General features: G+C 38.7%; 1 protein-coding gene across 3 annotated transcripts in view; it reads right to left on the bottom strand.

The window, feature by feature from the left end:
• mdga1 (MAM domain containing glycosylphosphatidylinositol anchor 1) overlaps positions 1-17195 on the bottom strand; it is a 181232-nt gene that overhangs the window by 41895 nt on the left and 122142 nt on the right. For all 3 annotated transcript variants that reach the window (XM_083540401.1, XM_083540402.1, XM_083540403.1), the window contains 3 exons: positions 13843-14139; positions 9960-10226; positions 7085-7233 (listed from right to left, as the gene is read on the bottom strand). In XM_083540401.1, coding sequence (XP_083396527.1) covers positions 7085-7233; positions 9960-10226; positions 13843-14139 — 713 coding nt within the window. The remainder of the gene's footprint in view (positions 1-7084; positions 7234-9959; positions 10227-13842; positions 14140-17195) is intronic.

The following is a 17195-nucleotide window of genomic DNA, read 5'->3' as shown; positions in this document are numbered from 1 at the left end:
TAGTAATGTTTCTATAATGATGCTTCTAGAGCAATCATTCTACAGAAGCCAATCCATAGCAAACCATCTATAGTAACGCTTCTATAGTAACCATTCTAGAGTAACCAATATACTGTATAGTAACTCTAGTAAGCTTCTAGAGTAACCATTCGAGTGTGGCAAATCTATCGTAACTTTTCTAGAGTAATGCTTCTAAAGTAACAATTCAAAAGTAATCATTCTATAGTTCAGTAGCTCCTCCAGGGTTATCCTTCTAGAGAGACCATTCTGAAGGAACACTTCTATAGCAACCAATCTAGAGTAACAATTCTATATAAGCCATTCCACAGTGACATTTCTAGAGTAAGGCTACCACAGTAACTGTACTAGAAAAATGCTTCCACAGTAAGCACACGGTCGCCGTGGCTGCTCATCAGGGATAACGACACATAATTTACCTTAACTCTTAAATTCTGTAAAGCTGCTTTGAGACAATGTCCATTGTGAAAAGCGCAATAGAAATAAACTTGACTTGACTTAACTATTCTAGGGAAACGCTCCTATAGTAACCATTCAGAGTAATGCTTCTTCAGTAACTATTCAAGAGTAACGCTTCTTCACTAACTATTCAGGAGTAACGCTTCTTTAGTAACCATTCAGAAGTAACGCTTCTTCAGTAACCATGCAAGAGTAACGCTTCTTCACTAACTATTCAGGAGTAACGCTTCTTCAGTAACCATTCAGGAGTAACGCTTCTTCAGTAACCATGCAAGAGTAACGCTTCTTTAGTAACCATTCAAGAGTAACGCTTCTTCAGTAACCATGCAAGAGTAACGCTTCTTCAGGAACCATTCAAGAGTAACGCTTCTTCAGTAACCATTCAAGAAAAACACTCCTAAAGTAACCATTCAAGAGTAACCCTTCTATAGTAACCATAAAAAAAAATAAAAAATGCCCTTATAGTAACCATTCAAGAGTAACGATTTAATAGTAATCATTCAAGAGTAATGCTTCTAGAGTAACAATTCAAGAGTAACGCTTCTAGAGTAACAATTTAATAGTAACCATTCTATGGTAATTTTTCTACCACAAGTATATTATAACAATTCCTTAGTAACCTCTACAGTAATCATTCAACAGTAACCATTTTACAGTAACATTTCTACAGTTAAAGTTCTATAATGCTGCTATAATAACATTTCTATAGTAAGGTTTTTATAATGATATTTTTCAAGTAACGCTTCCGTAGTAACACTTCTACAAAAACACATTTACAGTAACACTTCTACATTTACACTTCTATAATACTTTTATTGTAACAATTCCAATGTAATGAATTTATAGTGACACTTCTATAATAATAGTTCTACAGGAATGCGTTTACAATAACGTTTTGCAGTAACGCTTCCATAATTATAATTCTACAGTAAAACGTCTAATACTTCTTAAATAAATATCTTATAGTAAGAATTCTATTGTAACCTTCTATCTAAAGAAAAGAGGGTGACTGGGAGGATTAATGGAATAATGACAACTCCTTAGATATATACAGTAGACAGGGAGACAAACAGACAGATAGATAGACAGACAATCAGACAGACAGAATAAGAATTAAGAGAATTAGAGTAAAAGATAAAAAAAGAAATACATGAGTATTAAACCAGAGTGGAAAAAATACAACAAAAAAAGAGAGAGAACAAGGAAGGGGGGAAACGAGTAAAAAAAAAAAAAAATGAGGTACAAAATATAACAGAATGATGTGTGCGAAAAAAAAAAAAAAACCTTGAAGGAGGGAAAAGAGAGAATGGGAAATAGAATGAAAGAAAATGAGAAAATTACATGAGCCAAAGCTAGACAGAGCAATGCGGAGTGAGAAAACGAGTGCAGGAGATCGAACGAGCAAGAACAAGACACAAAGAACAATGAGGAGGCCAAGACTGAGAGTGAGAGAGACAGGCAAGATGAGGGGAGACGTATTAAACATTCTCTGCTACTTGTCTCAACACCAGACAGCGGAATCAGTTCATTAAGGGTGTGACAATTAGCATTGGCGCTTAATCATGCGTGTGTTAGGATAAAGAAGACACTAACGAGTGCAGCAGAGAAGTGTGAGATCACTTGCAATTAAAGCTAGAGGCATATTTTATGACCTGAGACTAGTAAAAGAGAAATAATATGCATAAGGATATATATATATATATATATTTAGACTAATGTTTTGAGGCTACTGGTGCTAACTGGTGCTGTTCTGACCACGTGTGTTACCGCGCCTGCGATTTCATCATAAACAGCAAGTTAGAACAAAATAAACATGAAATTCTGCATAAACTGGGAAAAACTCCCACAGAGACGTTTGACATGACAAACATCATTTAGGAGATTTGAGCTGCACGCACACTTCAACATCGGAATAACATCACCGAAAGACGACGAGAGATCAGGAAGACCTTCGACTGGCACAACCCCTGAAACAACCTCGAAACCATTTGCCAACTTGGATCCCAATACTTTCGTCGTTATTGTGTTTAGAATGATACTGAATTACAGCATGAGTTTACCAAGGCAGTGAAGCATTTCGGTTACAGGAACCTTAATGTAATGAACAAACTGTAGTTTTGAGAACTCCATTTCTGATCTGAAAAACGATCCAAAGCAACTGAGAAAAACTGTGACAGACAGACAGACAGACAGACAGACAGACAGACAGACAGACAGACAGACAGACAGACAGACAGACAGACAGACAGACAGACAGACAGACAGATAGATAGATAGATAGATAGATAGATAGATAGAAAAAAAGAAAGAAAAGGTTTTCCAGCAAATGCACAGTTGAACAGCGATCCATTTAAAGTATCCGACTTCATTAACTTCTTGAACCTTAACTCATGCATTAGGGTTTGTTCCCCAACTCGAGAATTGTGGTGACAGCTCATGACATTTCCGGAGTGTCGTAAATTCGAAACTCTTTAACACTCAACCACCACCGGCTCCTTAATGCAGCTGACAAAAGGTCCGGAAATAAATCTAATGAATGCCTCTGAAGCAGGAGAAGGCTTTCAGACACAACTGCTCAAATGCCAAGAACGTAAGCAAAACCACAGTGCCATATGACACTACAGACAGGAAAGTTTTACTGTCGCAAATGTGGAAGCAAATTTGCACGGAAGTAATCAAACATCTCACATTCAGATATAAGGCATTGTGGAAACAAGTGTTTTGGACATTTGAAAGAAAATGTACCACGTCACCTTCAGCAAAGGTTAAACAAACCTCAGCACGGACTTGAACATAATTATAATGATCATTATAAAGATCGATGTTTAACATGTCATGTAAATAAGTTGGATCAAGAATATCTCAAAATAATCCCAAAACTAGAATGAAAGTGGTTCTTGCTGGCTTCAAATGAGCAAATCTTTTGACAGTCAACCTGCAAAGTCGCGTTTACGTCTTTCCGTTCCAAAAAATGAACAGATTACCCAAATGAGATACACAAGATTCCCATTTCGACCCGACATGAACCTCATCATCGCGATAAATTCCCTTCTGACAAAAGCTTTTGACTAGAGGTGGATTTTAAAGAGTGTAAGATTAGCTATTCATGGCACTAAAGACAAGTGGCTAATCTTTTCTTCTCTTGTTTAAAACCCAGCCACCTGCTGTAATCCATCAACTTCTACCTGAATTTCACTACGGGGCACATCCTTATGAATAGATTATTAAAATGTTGGAACAAAAATCCAAATGACAAAAAAAAAAAAAAAAAAAAGAAACCACACAAATTGTGCGATTGCTTAAGCTGCGAGTTTGTGTACATTTTTTTTTCTTTCTATACAGGACAGAAAACAGGGAAAAAAACGAGAAGAATCTGGCAAGAAAATCCTGTCGTCTGCATTACCGCAGTGTCTGCTGGCAGATATGGATTGGGAGAGACCCAAAAAAATATATAAAAAAAAAAAAATGTGTGTTGGTCTGAATTTGCACAATGCTGAAAATGTCAGTAGCTTCATTAGTTAGCACTTTATTACCATATCCCATCTGCTACAATGGGGTCGGGATGGACCTTAATGAGGGCAGCGTGAAGTAACAAAACATTGGCAAGCTGCTAATAAATACACTTAACACACAGGCTACATTTGGATAAACTCCAGTAGAAGGAATTGTTGGCGTTTTAAGAGCCGGCTTACGCTGCCTTAAAAAAAAAAAGAGCTGATTAGTTTGTAAATTATTAGTTTTATAGTAAAGGATTAAAACAGACATTTGCATGCATCACATTACAACTAACTATAAACGGACAAACAATCTGCCATGACATATTGCGATTCTACAAATGTCTCTTCTGGAAACTTCTATCCCATAATTTGCGTATGAGCTATATATTTAAATATACACACACACACACTATATTGCCAAAAGTATTGGGACACCCGACCTTTCCTGCTACATGTGGTTCTTTTCCAAACTGTTAACACAAAACTGGAGGCACTCAATTGTTCAGGACGTCTTCAGATGCGCTATGATAACATTTGAACTTGGAAACCCAAAACTGATCCAGCATGGCGATGCCCCTGTTGACATGCTTTGGAGAGGAAGATCTTGCTGCTATAGAGCGCTGATCTCATCCCTACTGAACTCCTTTGGAATGAATGTGAACGCTGACTGCACCCCAGGTCTCCTCATCTACATCAGTACCTGCCTTTCGTAACACCCTAGTGGCAATAAACAAAAATATTCATAAGCACACTCCAAAAATATAGTGGAACATCTTCCCAGAAGAGTGGAGGGAATAAGAAGAGCAAATTGGGACTAAATGTGGAATGCAGTGCTCAAAAATCACATACCGAACTTATGACCAGGTGACCCAATGAATCGATTATCAAAATAATGAGTTGCAGCGCTAATACACACACAAGCAAATATTCAGGGTATCTGTTTTGGAGCCGCTACCAAAACTAGTGCCAATGCCCCCTTAACTGTGACAACAATATTTCATCTGATAATCTGTTATTAAACTATAAAGCCTATGCACTGAGATTGCAAACCAATATCATTACATCACCCATATCGAGGTTAAAAAATAAGCTAATTAAAAACATTGCATGCCAAAAAAATGATATATACCTGTGAGATATTAGCCAAGAACAGGGATTTTCCTGCATAATTAGCATCCAACTGAAGGTTGTGTTTTTGTTTAAAGACAGGTAGAGTGTGTGCCAGGCAGACAAAACATGAAGAAGGTGACAAAAAGTGTCTCCTAGGCAAAACGAAAGGGAAAATAAGATGATGTAGGAAGCGATAGATTTGGAGAGCAGAAGGATGAGTGCCAGACAGAAAGAAAGAGCATCAGAAAAAAAAAAGAAAGAACACAGGAAGACGAGAAAGGCCGAATAAAGAAATATAGGGCAGTAGGGAAGAGGAAGAGTGTGACACGGAAAAAAGAAGGTGAGTGATGGATCTTAGTGATGAACGCGAGAAAGGGTCGGGAAAATCAAACTGAGCGCAGAGCTTTAAGTGTGTGTGTGTGTGTGTGTGTGTGTGTGTGTGTGTGTGTGTGTGTGTGTGTGTGTGTGTGTGTGTGTGTGTGTGTGTGTGTGTGTGTGTGTGTGTGACTTTTGAGGAGTGTTTTTGGAGATTGTTGTTAATGCAGCACAAGCTCTGATCGATCTGTTCTCTGCTCGGCCTCGTGCTATTCCCCCGACTCCTATTATAAACAAACATTTGTTCAGCCTATTTATTCACTTGCAGCCACACTCAATAGCCAGATAGGAATGGAGGAGGAAAAGAAAGAGAAGTGTTCGTCTGGACTTTCTTTTCCAATAGGTCATGTGGCCACCGGAAAAAAAAATAACTCAAGGGTTGTTTCGAAAAACTTTCAAGTGATTTCAGAAGCTATTTTCAGAAATGTGTTTTAATAATATAGATGGTTTATAGTGTATGTTGGATATCTGTATTGGTTTGTGTGTGTGTGTGTGTGTGTGTGTGTGTGTGTGTGTGTGTGTGTGTGTGTGTGTGTGTGTGTGTGATAATTCTTTCGGACACCTTTTTCAGAGACACATTCATATAAACACATTATCCAGAACAAATACCGTAATTTCCGGACTATAAAGCGCACCCATATATAAGCCGCACCCACTGAATTTGACAGAGACTTTTATTTTGAACATAAATAAGCCGCACCTGTCTATAAGCCGCAGTCTACACTGAAACTAATAAACTTTACACAGGCTTTAACGAAAGACAATGTCTGTTACACAGTGTAACGGGTGAAATATGTTGCGCTTCCTTTAGGAGCATAGCGGTATTTTGGGAATAGCCTGCCGCCGCATTTTTTTCCGGTATTACTGCGTGTGTGCAAGACCGAGGATTATGTCCTTATTATTTTCTGATGCTCATTTCTAAGTTTCTTTGACAAACCCGTAACACTGTTGCCAAGAAAAATAAAAAAGCACGAGTTTTGGAAACCTGTCTGTGCTTATATGATTTCTGTTGCAACTGGAGTTAGCGAGCTCTCCCTTCACCCAGACTCAACGCGTTACAACGGCTTGTATCTAAACAGTAGCTGACCAAGAAAGTCATTGTTCACTGTCTTCCTCCTTCCTTTCACAACTATTTCTCTCGGGAGTTTATCTTTTGTCAACGTCATGTGTTTAAAAATCACCACCGATGGAAGTTTTTTCTCCCGATGCCGTGCAGCTCAGAACACAGGTGAAGTGCGTTTTTTCGTTTTCGTTCAGAAATTTCATTAGTCTAATGTTATGGGGCTCAGTTTTTTGGCTTGAAGTTTGTGAAACCGGGAAAAAGCCAGGAAAAATCCATAAATTAGCCGCTTCGTTGTTTAAGCCGCGGGGTTCAAAACGTGGGAAAAAAGTAGCGGCTTATTGTCCGAAAAATACGGTACATAATGGGCTCAGTAGACAAAAAATGTCATCCATTCATTCATTCATTCATTTATTCATTCATTCATTCATTCATTCATTTATTTATTCATTCGTTTATTTATTCATTAATTTATTCATCCTTAGTAAGTGTCTGTCAGTGTTTGCAGTGAATTCATTTAAAAGTACTAGAAACTTTTGCTTGTGTGTGAGATGCAATATGTTACCTGTAGTACGCTAAATCCATATCCGATGACTTTGTCCGTCGTGTTCGGTTCCTTCTGCGTCCACTGCAGGTTATAGGAGTAGTTGTTGCCCTTCAGGATGCGGATGGGGTTTGGCGTGTCAAAGTAAAATTCCGCCACGTATGGTCGAGCTGCGGTGGGTTAAAGAAGGTAAAAACAGAAACATTACTTGCACTGATGAATGGAGATCCAATGATCCAATTCTGTCACAGAATACCAGTCTTACTCTTAAATATACAGCAGGACCTGTGTGTCCCCAGACTCTAGTTTGAGTTACTGTCCAGATATCAGACATTTCTAAGTAAAATATGATTGACTTATTGTTATATGGAAAGTGCATTCTAGAAGTTTTAGAAGAAGTAGATGTGTAAGAAGGTACCACCAAAACATGGAGGTAAAGTTGAATTTTTTTTTGACACTGCATCAAACTGACATGACATGAGACCATATTTCTTCTAACTAACAAATCTAAATGACCCATAACTGAGAGGATTTTTTTTTTTATCATTATACTGACTGTAGAAAAAAGACACAAATGGGCTCCAGACAGACATTTATGACATAATTATTAGCTTGTAAGTGAACTCACTGCATCAGGATACACTTTATTAGATACATTCATGCAACACTCCAATCAGGAGCTCTTTTCAACTTAAAAAAGAACAGGTAGGGGTGGTTCAGTGGTGGGTCAGTGTTGGTTCTAGTGGTGGTTCTAGTGGATAAGGTTTTGGGTTACTGATCATAAGTTCAGTGATTTAAGCCCCAGCACCGCCAAGCTGCCAATCTTGAGCAAGGCACTTAACTCTATATGCTCTGGGGGCACCATACCATGGAGTATGATACCATGGATACCATGGGTACCATGACCCCAACTTCCTGACAAGCTGGGACCAGGAAAGAGTTAACTCAATGGTTAAGGTTTTGAGTTACTGATCGGAACGGGGTTGAAGCCCCAGTATAGCCAAGCTGCAACTCTTGGTCCCTTGAATTAGTCACGTAACTCCTTCTGCTATAGGGGTGCTGTAGCATGAAATATGATACCATGGTACCATGACCCCATCTTCCTAACAAGTTTGAATATGCAAAAACCAGGGAAGTGGTATCTTAGTGGTAAAGGCTCTGGGTTATTGATCAGAAAGTTGTGGGTTTAAGCCCAAACAATGGTTTAATTGGGGTTTCACGGCACTTAATCAAGAATAAAAAAATCTACAGCGTGGAACGTGACAGTATTAAATACATAGCTATATTCAATATACAGAGTCGTTACACTCGATCAGGTTTAATTATACTCGGGAATCATAACTTTTGTAAATAGATTCGTGTTTTCTAAGAAAGAACCTCAATATCCTCATCTATCCCACACCACCTTTCAGGAATACCATGGCGATATGCGATCGCCACTTGAATTAACGCTGCGGCAAAGACTATCACGTCCGATTTCCAAATTAAATGAGTGAATGCAGACAAAGCAAATGTTACAATATGGGTCACGTCCCAATTATACCGAATGCAGGAACACTCCAAGAGGTCCAATTAAACTAGCTCATACATACACCCACACACAATCATATAGACACAGTGTTCAGGGTCTTTGAAGATGTCCTCTTTTCTGTAAAAAAAATAAATCTTGAGCTCATTTCACCAGCCGGTGTATGTGAACACGGATGGGTCAGTGAGCAATTTATTCCTAAGACGTCAGCTGTAACAGAACGTGTCTTTAACGGACAAGACAATGTGGCTTGTAGCACTGGATCTGGTTCGCAGATGGGATGGGGAATGGATTGATACAGCTTGTAATCTTTTAAAAAGAAAAAAAAAAATATGGCAGAGAATAGCTGTAGCTCTGAGTGCTGCTTAGAAGAAAGCGAGATGATAGCAATAGTGCGCTTTGAGCTCTCCATGCTGAGAAAGATGTCTCACTGAGTTGGAGATAAGCTTCACACTTCAGAAGAGAAAAATCCTACAAGTGGCTAAAGGTCATTTAGCACACTCCGCTAAGATCGCGCAGGTGCTCACTACTGTTTGGGTCCATTAGGAGTTTCCTTTGGAAAACCACAAAATAGAGAGTTTTTTTCAACAAAAAGCCAAAAAAAATAAGAACCAAACGTTCCTGTAGAAATGCCACATGCTTTGTCCTCACTCACTCACTCACAGACAGGGAGTGGTAGCATAGTGGATGAGATTTTACCATGACCACCACTGCTACGTCCTTGAGTTTTAATACATTTTGTTCTTCCATATATAGATTAGGTCTATATATAGAACCATTATCCTTCGCTGCAACTGGAATTCAATCTTGAAATGGACTTCAAAGACGTAATACACATTCAAAAGGATAGAAGTTTACTTCAGGAAAGAAGCCTTAGGGACACCTGATCTTAAAAAAACACCCAATTCCACATTTGCTGTTATAATAAACACTTTTCTGAAAAGATGTGGAGATTTTTGTGGAAATTTGTGCTCATACAGCTCATATAGTTGAGAAGACCTGGGGTGCAGTCAGCGCTCACATTCATCCTAAAGATGTTCAATAGTGTTTAAGCTCAATAACAGACCACTCAAGAACTTCCACTTAAACCATATGTTCATGGAGTTGACTTTGTGTACAGGGGCATTGTCATGCTGGAACAGGTTTGGGTCTCCTAGCTCAAGTGAAGGAAAATTCAATGCTAAATGACATCCTGTATTAATTGTGTGCCTCCAACTTTGGGATAACAGTTTGAGGTAGAAGAACATACGGCTGGAGAAGTCAGGTGTCCCTATACTTTTTTCATATAGTGTTTTTTTCAGATAAGAATGTGTAGACATACTGTTTACACTGCTAAAATCTGTGTTTGCTATATAATAAATCCCGTACCTGAGACGACATAGGTGCACGTGGACGTGCCGACCCCGTTGTTGACTTTACACTCGTACGTGCCATTGTTGGTGGGATCAAGGATGAAGCGGAGCTGAGGAACGTCTTGAGGGTCCACGGCAGGCGTCCGGATCGGAATCGTGTTTCGATACCAACGTGCACTGGCTACGCGGTTTGGATTGGATTTGAGAACCATGCAACGCAGAATGACCGTCTTGTAGTTGGGGGAGCGAACCTCTTGTAAGACTGGGTCCACCACAGGAGGGTCTGAGGAGAAGATAAAAACGTGTTGATTATTGATCGATAAGCAGCAGCTCGGATGGTGGTTCCGCTCATTCTAATACCATATCGCATCAGTGGAAATTTATTACGGTGGCAAAACAACTCCAATGAATGAAAAACCAATGAATATATTCTAAAAAACAAATGAACAAACCCCCGAAAAACTTAACAAATCGGAAAAAGCAATGAACAAATCCAAAAACAAACAAACAAATTCAAAAAACAAATAAACAATTCAGAAAACTCATTAACGAATCCAAAAATTCTTGGATTCTTGGAAAATCGACCGAAAATAGTATTCACACAGTAGTTATATAAATATAATTAATATAAATAAATGATAAAATTAATACTTAATGCTCTGTCATTCCAGATATACAAAAAGTAGGAAATTGTGCATATTCTAACTTTGTTTCTTGTACAGTTCTGTGTTAACTTTAACCCAATTTTGCCAACTCGAAATATTTGTATGCTTTTACACACATGTGCCGACTTTCTACTGCTGCAGCCTGTTGGGTTTCGTGTATATCTTGATTGACAGATGTCTCGTCCAATGAGCAGAAAGTATCTGTTGTGTTTTCGGGTTTTGATAATGTGTGTTATGTGGTTACATTTCCAGTAAACAGGTGTTTATTTAGACTTTCAGAAGGAGTCTCCAGTTCGGGTAACTTCATAACTAAAATTAATACGTTTTCAACCACAGAAAAGTCGTCATGATGAAGCTTTCTGCAGATTCTCGTTAACATGACGAGCTACAGAAAAAAGTGTGTGTGTGTGTGTGTGTGTGTGTGTGTGTGTGTGTGTGTGTATTAGGGGTGCAACAAACGATTATTCTGATAATTGATTTATTAGACGATTATTATTATTATCGAATAATAGATTTATAAGATAATAATCCATTTGTAAAAGTAGATGCTTTGGTTATTATAAATATAAAGACCCCAATTTAAGGTATTTATTTTTAAGGTACCTCCATGACCACACATTAATATAAAATAATTCTATACTTTGGACAACTTGGGACAGAAACTTTTTACAACTAATTTCATATATCTCATATCTCATATATATATATATATATATATATATATATATATATATATATATATATATATATATATATATATATATATATATAAAGTAAGCACAAATTTGGCCTGATGGTGGCGCTACAGTGTTGCCAGCCCCAAATTGGGTCAAAAATCAGTCTGACAAAAGGTAAAAGAACAATAGGGTGCCTAGTACCTTAGTAACCTCAGTGACTGGCCCCCTATCGAGAACATAAATTTAGAATCAGTGTTTCTAAATGCGTTCTAAATATTCATGAACTTTGGAACGTAATCGGCAAGCGGAGTGGATCGTCAGTCAGTATTCATGTTTCTGAAACACGACACAAACGCTCCTCAACGCCGGAGTGTGTAAACAGAGAAAAGGTCAAAGGGTTTTTAAAAAAAAAGGAAATGAAACGAAGGAAGGTAAGAGAGATTTTTCTGTGTGAAAAAGGCGATTGGTGTAAAGCATTGGAGTAATTGTACTTTGTTACTGTACTTAAGAAAAGTTTTGGCTACTTGCTAGTTTTACTGAGTAACAACTATATACTCAACTACATTTATAATTCAATATACTGTATGTGCTTGTACTCCACTATACTTTAATTAACAATAAACTTTACCAATTATATTCAGCAGTCAATCAGTCGGCTCTGAATATCTGGTTTCACTTGATTGAAAATGATTTACATATTTTATTTTCTCATTGAATACTAATGTTTTTGTAATTGTGATTTTTTTTGTTATTGTAATTGCATTTGTAAATGGAAGATCTCTGTTTAAAAGATTGCTTTACTACTTTGCATGTTGAAGAGGCTGTTGTGTTGATGGTTAACGCAGTGTTGAGGTGAACAATTTGATTTGTATTTTAGGAAATAAAACCTCACAAATGAACCGTTTTGGGATTTTCACTAACACGTGTCTTGGTGTCGAGGACGAGCGCATCTTTGAGTCTACGTTCAATACGAGTCAAATACTCAAAAACCGTTCAAATGGGATCCTTGTTATAAGACCGGTGTTGACTTTGAACTTCTAATGGAGTAAGTTTAGCAGTAAGGGATCTCGTCTTTTACTTAAGTAGGATTTTTAGGTATTTTTTACACCAGTGGAAAAAGGGAGAAAGGAGATAAGTGAACGGAAATTAGAGGTCACGGTAATGACAACATTTTCGACAAAGTCTTTTTCCGCGAATTGTTCGCTCTAGGCGAAATAAAGCAAACAAAAGGAAAAACACTGAGGCGAGAGCATGACACGCATAATTGCAGTGGATAAGTGGAAGCCTAGACTGAATAAATCCGACGTTCAGATGATTGAGAAGTGAAGCGCAGGCGAATAAGCTTCATTTGAATGAAATTGAATTCCGGCTATACAGAGTACAATATTATTCACTGTCGTTTCAATATTTCAGGAAAAAAAAAAAAAGAGCTCGCAGCAAAACAAACCCGGAATAGATCCGTAGGGACGGAGTGGTCGGCGTAAATGAAATGTACAGTATGCTGAAATACAAAATACTGAAAAACTATAGTAATGAAGATCTCCTTATAATCGGGCCACATCTGCGTAATATATGAATCCGCCTGATCAAAACCGGACGAATCCCTCGCATCTCGGTATTATGCGTAAGCGCGCCTCCCACCTCCGGCGAAGCTTGTTTACGGCGCTCTAGTCTGGCTCAGACACTGTGCGAGTCTTCCAAATTTATCCCAAACCCTTCTGTCTGTGCTCATCCTCGTGCATAATACTCGAAGGGGATCAGTTCCGCGAGACCAACTCCAAATACATAACCCGCATTATTACAGGCGGAGTGCATCGCTTTGGGCTAATGGCAAGCTAGCAAGGGGGGGACGCCCCGGAGAGCGAGGAATGATACCCAGTTATCCTGGGTGCTAATGAACTCGGAGCCTGTTTAGTTTGGGCTCTTAGGACACACACTTCGAGCGGGCGTCATAATGGCACGTTATCGAGAGCGCAAATGCATTAACGCATGAGCCGCTTTTAAAAAGGCTGCATTTAAATACGATGATAATAGACATCCGGCGAGGAGTGCTTTAATGGAATATGTGTTTGCGTGGCACGGTGTGTGTGTGTCTGTGTGTGAGTGTGTTTGGCTGTTGGACATGTCCCAAAGGAACCCGTTTAAAGCGCCGTGTTAAAGCCCAGATTAACAGCACTTTAGAACAAGCTTCATCAAACCGGATCTAATCACAGCATTTATTGTGATTCTTTATTGCTGTGGGGGTTTTTTTTTCCCCACATCTTGCAATCATTTTATGTTACAGGTCAGCGTAAACCAGGGTAAGGAATTTAAGCATAAATATGCACAGAAAACCCAGGAGCTTTTAATGAGGTTGATATAGAGATGATGTATGTGAGAGGTGCAGCTGTGGCTACAGTGAAAGGAGACGTGTTGAACTGTGTTCATTGGGCTTCTTGTTTTTCTGTATGAGGTTCCTGCATGGCCCACTACTGAATTTTCGGGAGCAAATATTTCCCCATGGTGATTAAAGGAAGGAATAATATCTGCATTAGAATGAAAGGTTCTGAGTACTCACACTCCACATTGAGTTGCACGTGTCCCAGTCTGCGTTTGATGTTAAGGCCGTTGTAGGGAGCCGTTTGGCATCGGTACGTCCCTGCCATATCCCGCGTGACGTTCGTGAGACGAAGGCGTCCGTCTCGGGTTTCCGTCATCCATTCACCCGATGGCATGGGCATGTCTTTGTTGGCCCGGGACCAGAGGACTGGGGGGCGAGGTTTACCCTCAACCAGGCACACCATCTCGGCGTTCCCACCTTCGCTTACGTTGACCACACTTCCACCCACAGGTACGGTCAAGACTGGAGGAATTACTAACAACAAAAAAAAGGATAAATAAGAAGAGCTGGACTCTGAATTACTATATGAATGGCAGGTCATTCCCAGGATAAAGACAATTACTGACTAAAGTCACTTTTTATACCTTTTTGCCGAGGAGGTCTACAAAGTAAAATCCGAAGCTTACACTTAGCTTGAATTTTAGCCCCATCCAGCATCACTTCTATTGTAAAACTCTTCAAAAAATATGCTTTAAAATTGTGGGAATCATTTTTTCACACAGCAGCACCACAATTTAACCCGAACCCCAATGGTGTTCATTTTGTTTAACAACACAAAATGGTAATTTCAAAGCCATTACCAATGTCATATTCTATCATGTGCTGCATCGGGTGCTATTTTAAAGTCTAAAAACTGCAACTAAGAGTTTGAAAACACCCAATTTCAAAATGTCTCTTGCATTTACATCATTTGACATTAAGCAGCAAAGGAAAAAAATCTCCAATCAGCTCACTTAGTCTGCATTTTCAATCCCGCAATATGTGCAAGTGTTTGGGGCTTGTGAAATTGAATCACTATGTTGAAAAACTTGTCTTAAACCATTCTATTTAATAAAAATTTCAAAAAATACAGATTATTTTATTCATCTTTAATGTGAATCAACTTAAAATACCTGATCGACCCTCTAGTGAATATGATAAAGTTTTCAAATGTAAATACTGATACTACACTTTTTTATATGCAAACACAGCATTCAATTTTATATTCCCTTCAACCAGAAGACCCAAAACCTGTTCCAGCATGATGGTGCCCCTATGCACAAAGCCAGCTCCATAAAGATACGCTGTACATGGGTTGAAGTGGAAGATCTTCCGCTGTAGTGCTCCAGAATACCTTGGGGATGAATGTGAATGCTGACTGCATCCCAGGCCTCCTCACCTCACCTCACCTCACCTACATCAGTACCTGACCTTAGTAACATAATCTATAAAATCTAGAGGAACATCTGCCCAGAAGAGTGGAGGCTATTCTAAGAGCAAACAGGGGCTCAATGTGGAACAGAGTGCTCAAGAAGCACGTATCAATCTTATGGTCAGGTGTCCACAAACCTATTGCTATAGAATTATTTTGACAATAATGGTGCTCTATATATATATATATATATATATATATATATATATATATATAAAATTGATAATTTTTTTTCTTATCTATGCACCTGTGCATAAATCATCTTCACAGGTACATGCTTATTTATAGACACCCATTGAATATATTATGTATGCGGTGTGTTTCTTGCTTTCGCGTCTCTTTCTCCGAAGGCAGCTCTGTGAATGTTAAGCGTTCGATTTCCTTTACTAATTAAACCGTGTGCAAACGCCAACCACGTCCTCCTCAGCGAATACGAACAACGAATAAGTAAATTAATGACACGTTTTCCTATTTCTTCCACACAAAACCAATAAAGTTCTCACACATCTATTTGCTGATTTTTAATAGGAAACTAAATGAATGAAAACCAAGCAACCAGCAGCTGAAGGTACGTGAGGGGGCCGTACTGTATAGTGAAATCAAGATTGAGCATAATGAAGGCCAATCTGAGGGGAAAAGAGAGAAATAAAGAACGATCTTAGGGTGAAAAAACGCGATTGACGCGCCGCTCTTTAGCGCAAACCTGCGGATCTGCGTCGCAAATTACTCCTAGGATTGAGAACTCAGACGTTGCTGTGGTCTGAAATGTTTTTTTTTCTCATATGTGGCCGGAATTGAGCTGAGAGACATTTACTGTGAGAGTGTGTGAAAAGAGAGAGAGAGAGAGAGAGAGAGAGAGAGAGAGAGAGAGAGAGAGAAAGAGAGAGAGAGAGAGAAAGAGAGAGAGAGAGAGAGAGAGAGAGAGAGAGAGAGAGAGAGAGAGAGAGAGAGAGAGAGAGAGAGAGAGAGATTGATCATGGTGGGAAGTAGAGACAAAAAAAAGCCATTGTAACACCCACAGAAGGTCAAAAGTTTTGAAAGGAGTAAGAACAAAGAAAGTGAGCCAAAGGTCTTTCCTAAGAAGAGAGAACAAGAGATTACAGAGGCTGCACAGGGAATCCCAGTATGTACAAGTGTTTCCCAGGGAAAGACCAATTTGTGACTAAAAAAAGGGGTTATTTTTTCTTTTTGTCGTCGTGAGGGGGGAAAAATTGGGAATTGTGTACGAAGTACAAATACTTTTTTGTTCATGAGTTGAAGTAGAGATACACAAGATAAAATTTTACTTCAGTAAATTGACTCCCTTCCAATGTTTACTTGAATTAAAGTACAAAATACTATGATGTATTACAGCTATAAATGTTTCTATTATTAGTTTTGTTACAAGACTCTCTCCTAATCAACTCAGTTTATGTGAAAAGACCCTGTTGTGACTCTCACCACACCGATCTATTAATAGAATGATATTACTGACTGAAACACTGATTGATTTCTATTACGATTATCATAAACCCAAACCCTTTTCATCTACTTCACAAAATTACACAAATGAGGTCACGGGTGTTGGGAGTCGTGGAGAGTTCGAGTCAGGAGTTTCTTCCGAGTTCGAGTCAGGAGTTTCTTCCATCATTTCTTCCTCTTTTGGAATGTTCTGCTGAACTGTATGTCGGTGATCAGTAGATACACCAAGCGCCAATCAAAACAAGTTGATGACCCTGATTGGTGGATTGCTGCGTGATTGACCAGTTATGTTTTCATACTCATAAAAAAAAAAAAAAAAGGAATGACCGATTCTGCAAAACGTAGTTGAGTAAAAAGTACGAGATTTGACTTTAAAATGTAGTGCTTAAATAAAGTGCAGATACTTAAAAAAGCGGCTTAAGTACTGTAACGAATTACATTACCTTCCTTACTGTCCACCACTGGCTATGATCAATTTACATAAAGGAAGAAATTCTTCCTTGACCAGTGTTTAATCTACAGTATGGGGAAAAACATCGATAGCAATAATAGATCACTTTGTTTGTCAATTTAATGGTAACCCTCTGACCTGTAAACACTAAAAGAGGAACAGATGGTAAACGTTTCTAACTGTGTGAGGAAAACTGAGGGATGAAGA

This window comes from Silurus aristotelis (assembly GCF_946808225.1).
Source record: "Silurus aristotelis genome assembly, chromosome: 4".
Taxonomy (NCBI): domain Eukaryota; kingdom Metazoa; phylum Chordata; class Actinopteri; order Siluriformes; family Siluridae; genus Silurus; species Silurus aristotelis.
The sequence above is the reverse complement of the archived record's forward strand: the minus strand, read 5'-3'. Positions and strand labels throughout refer to the sequence as shown.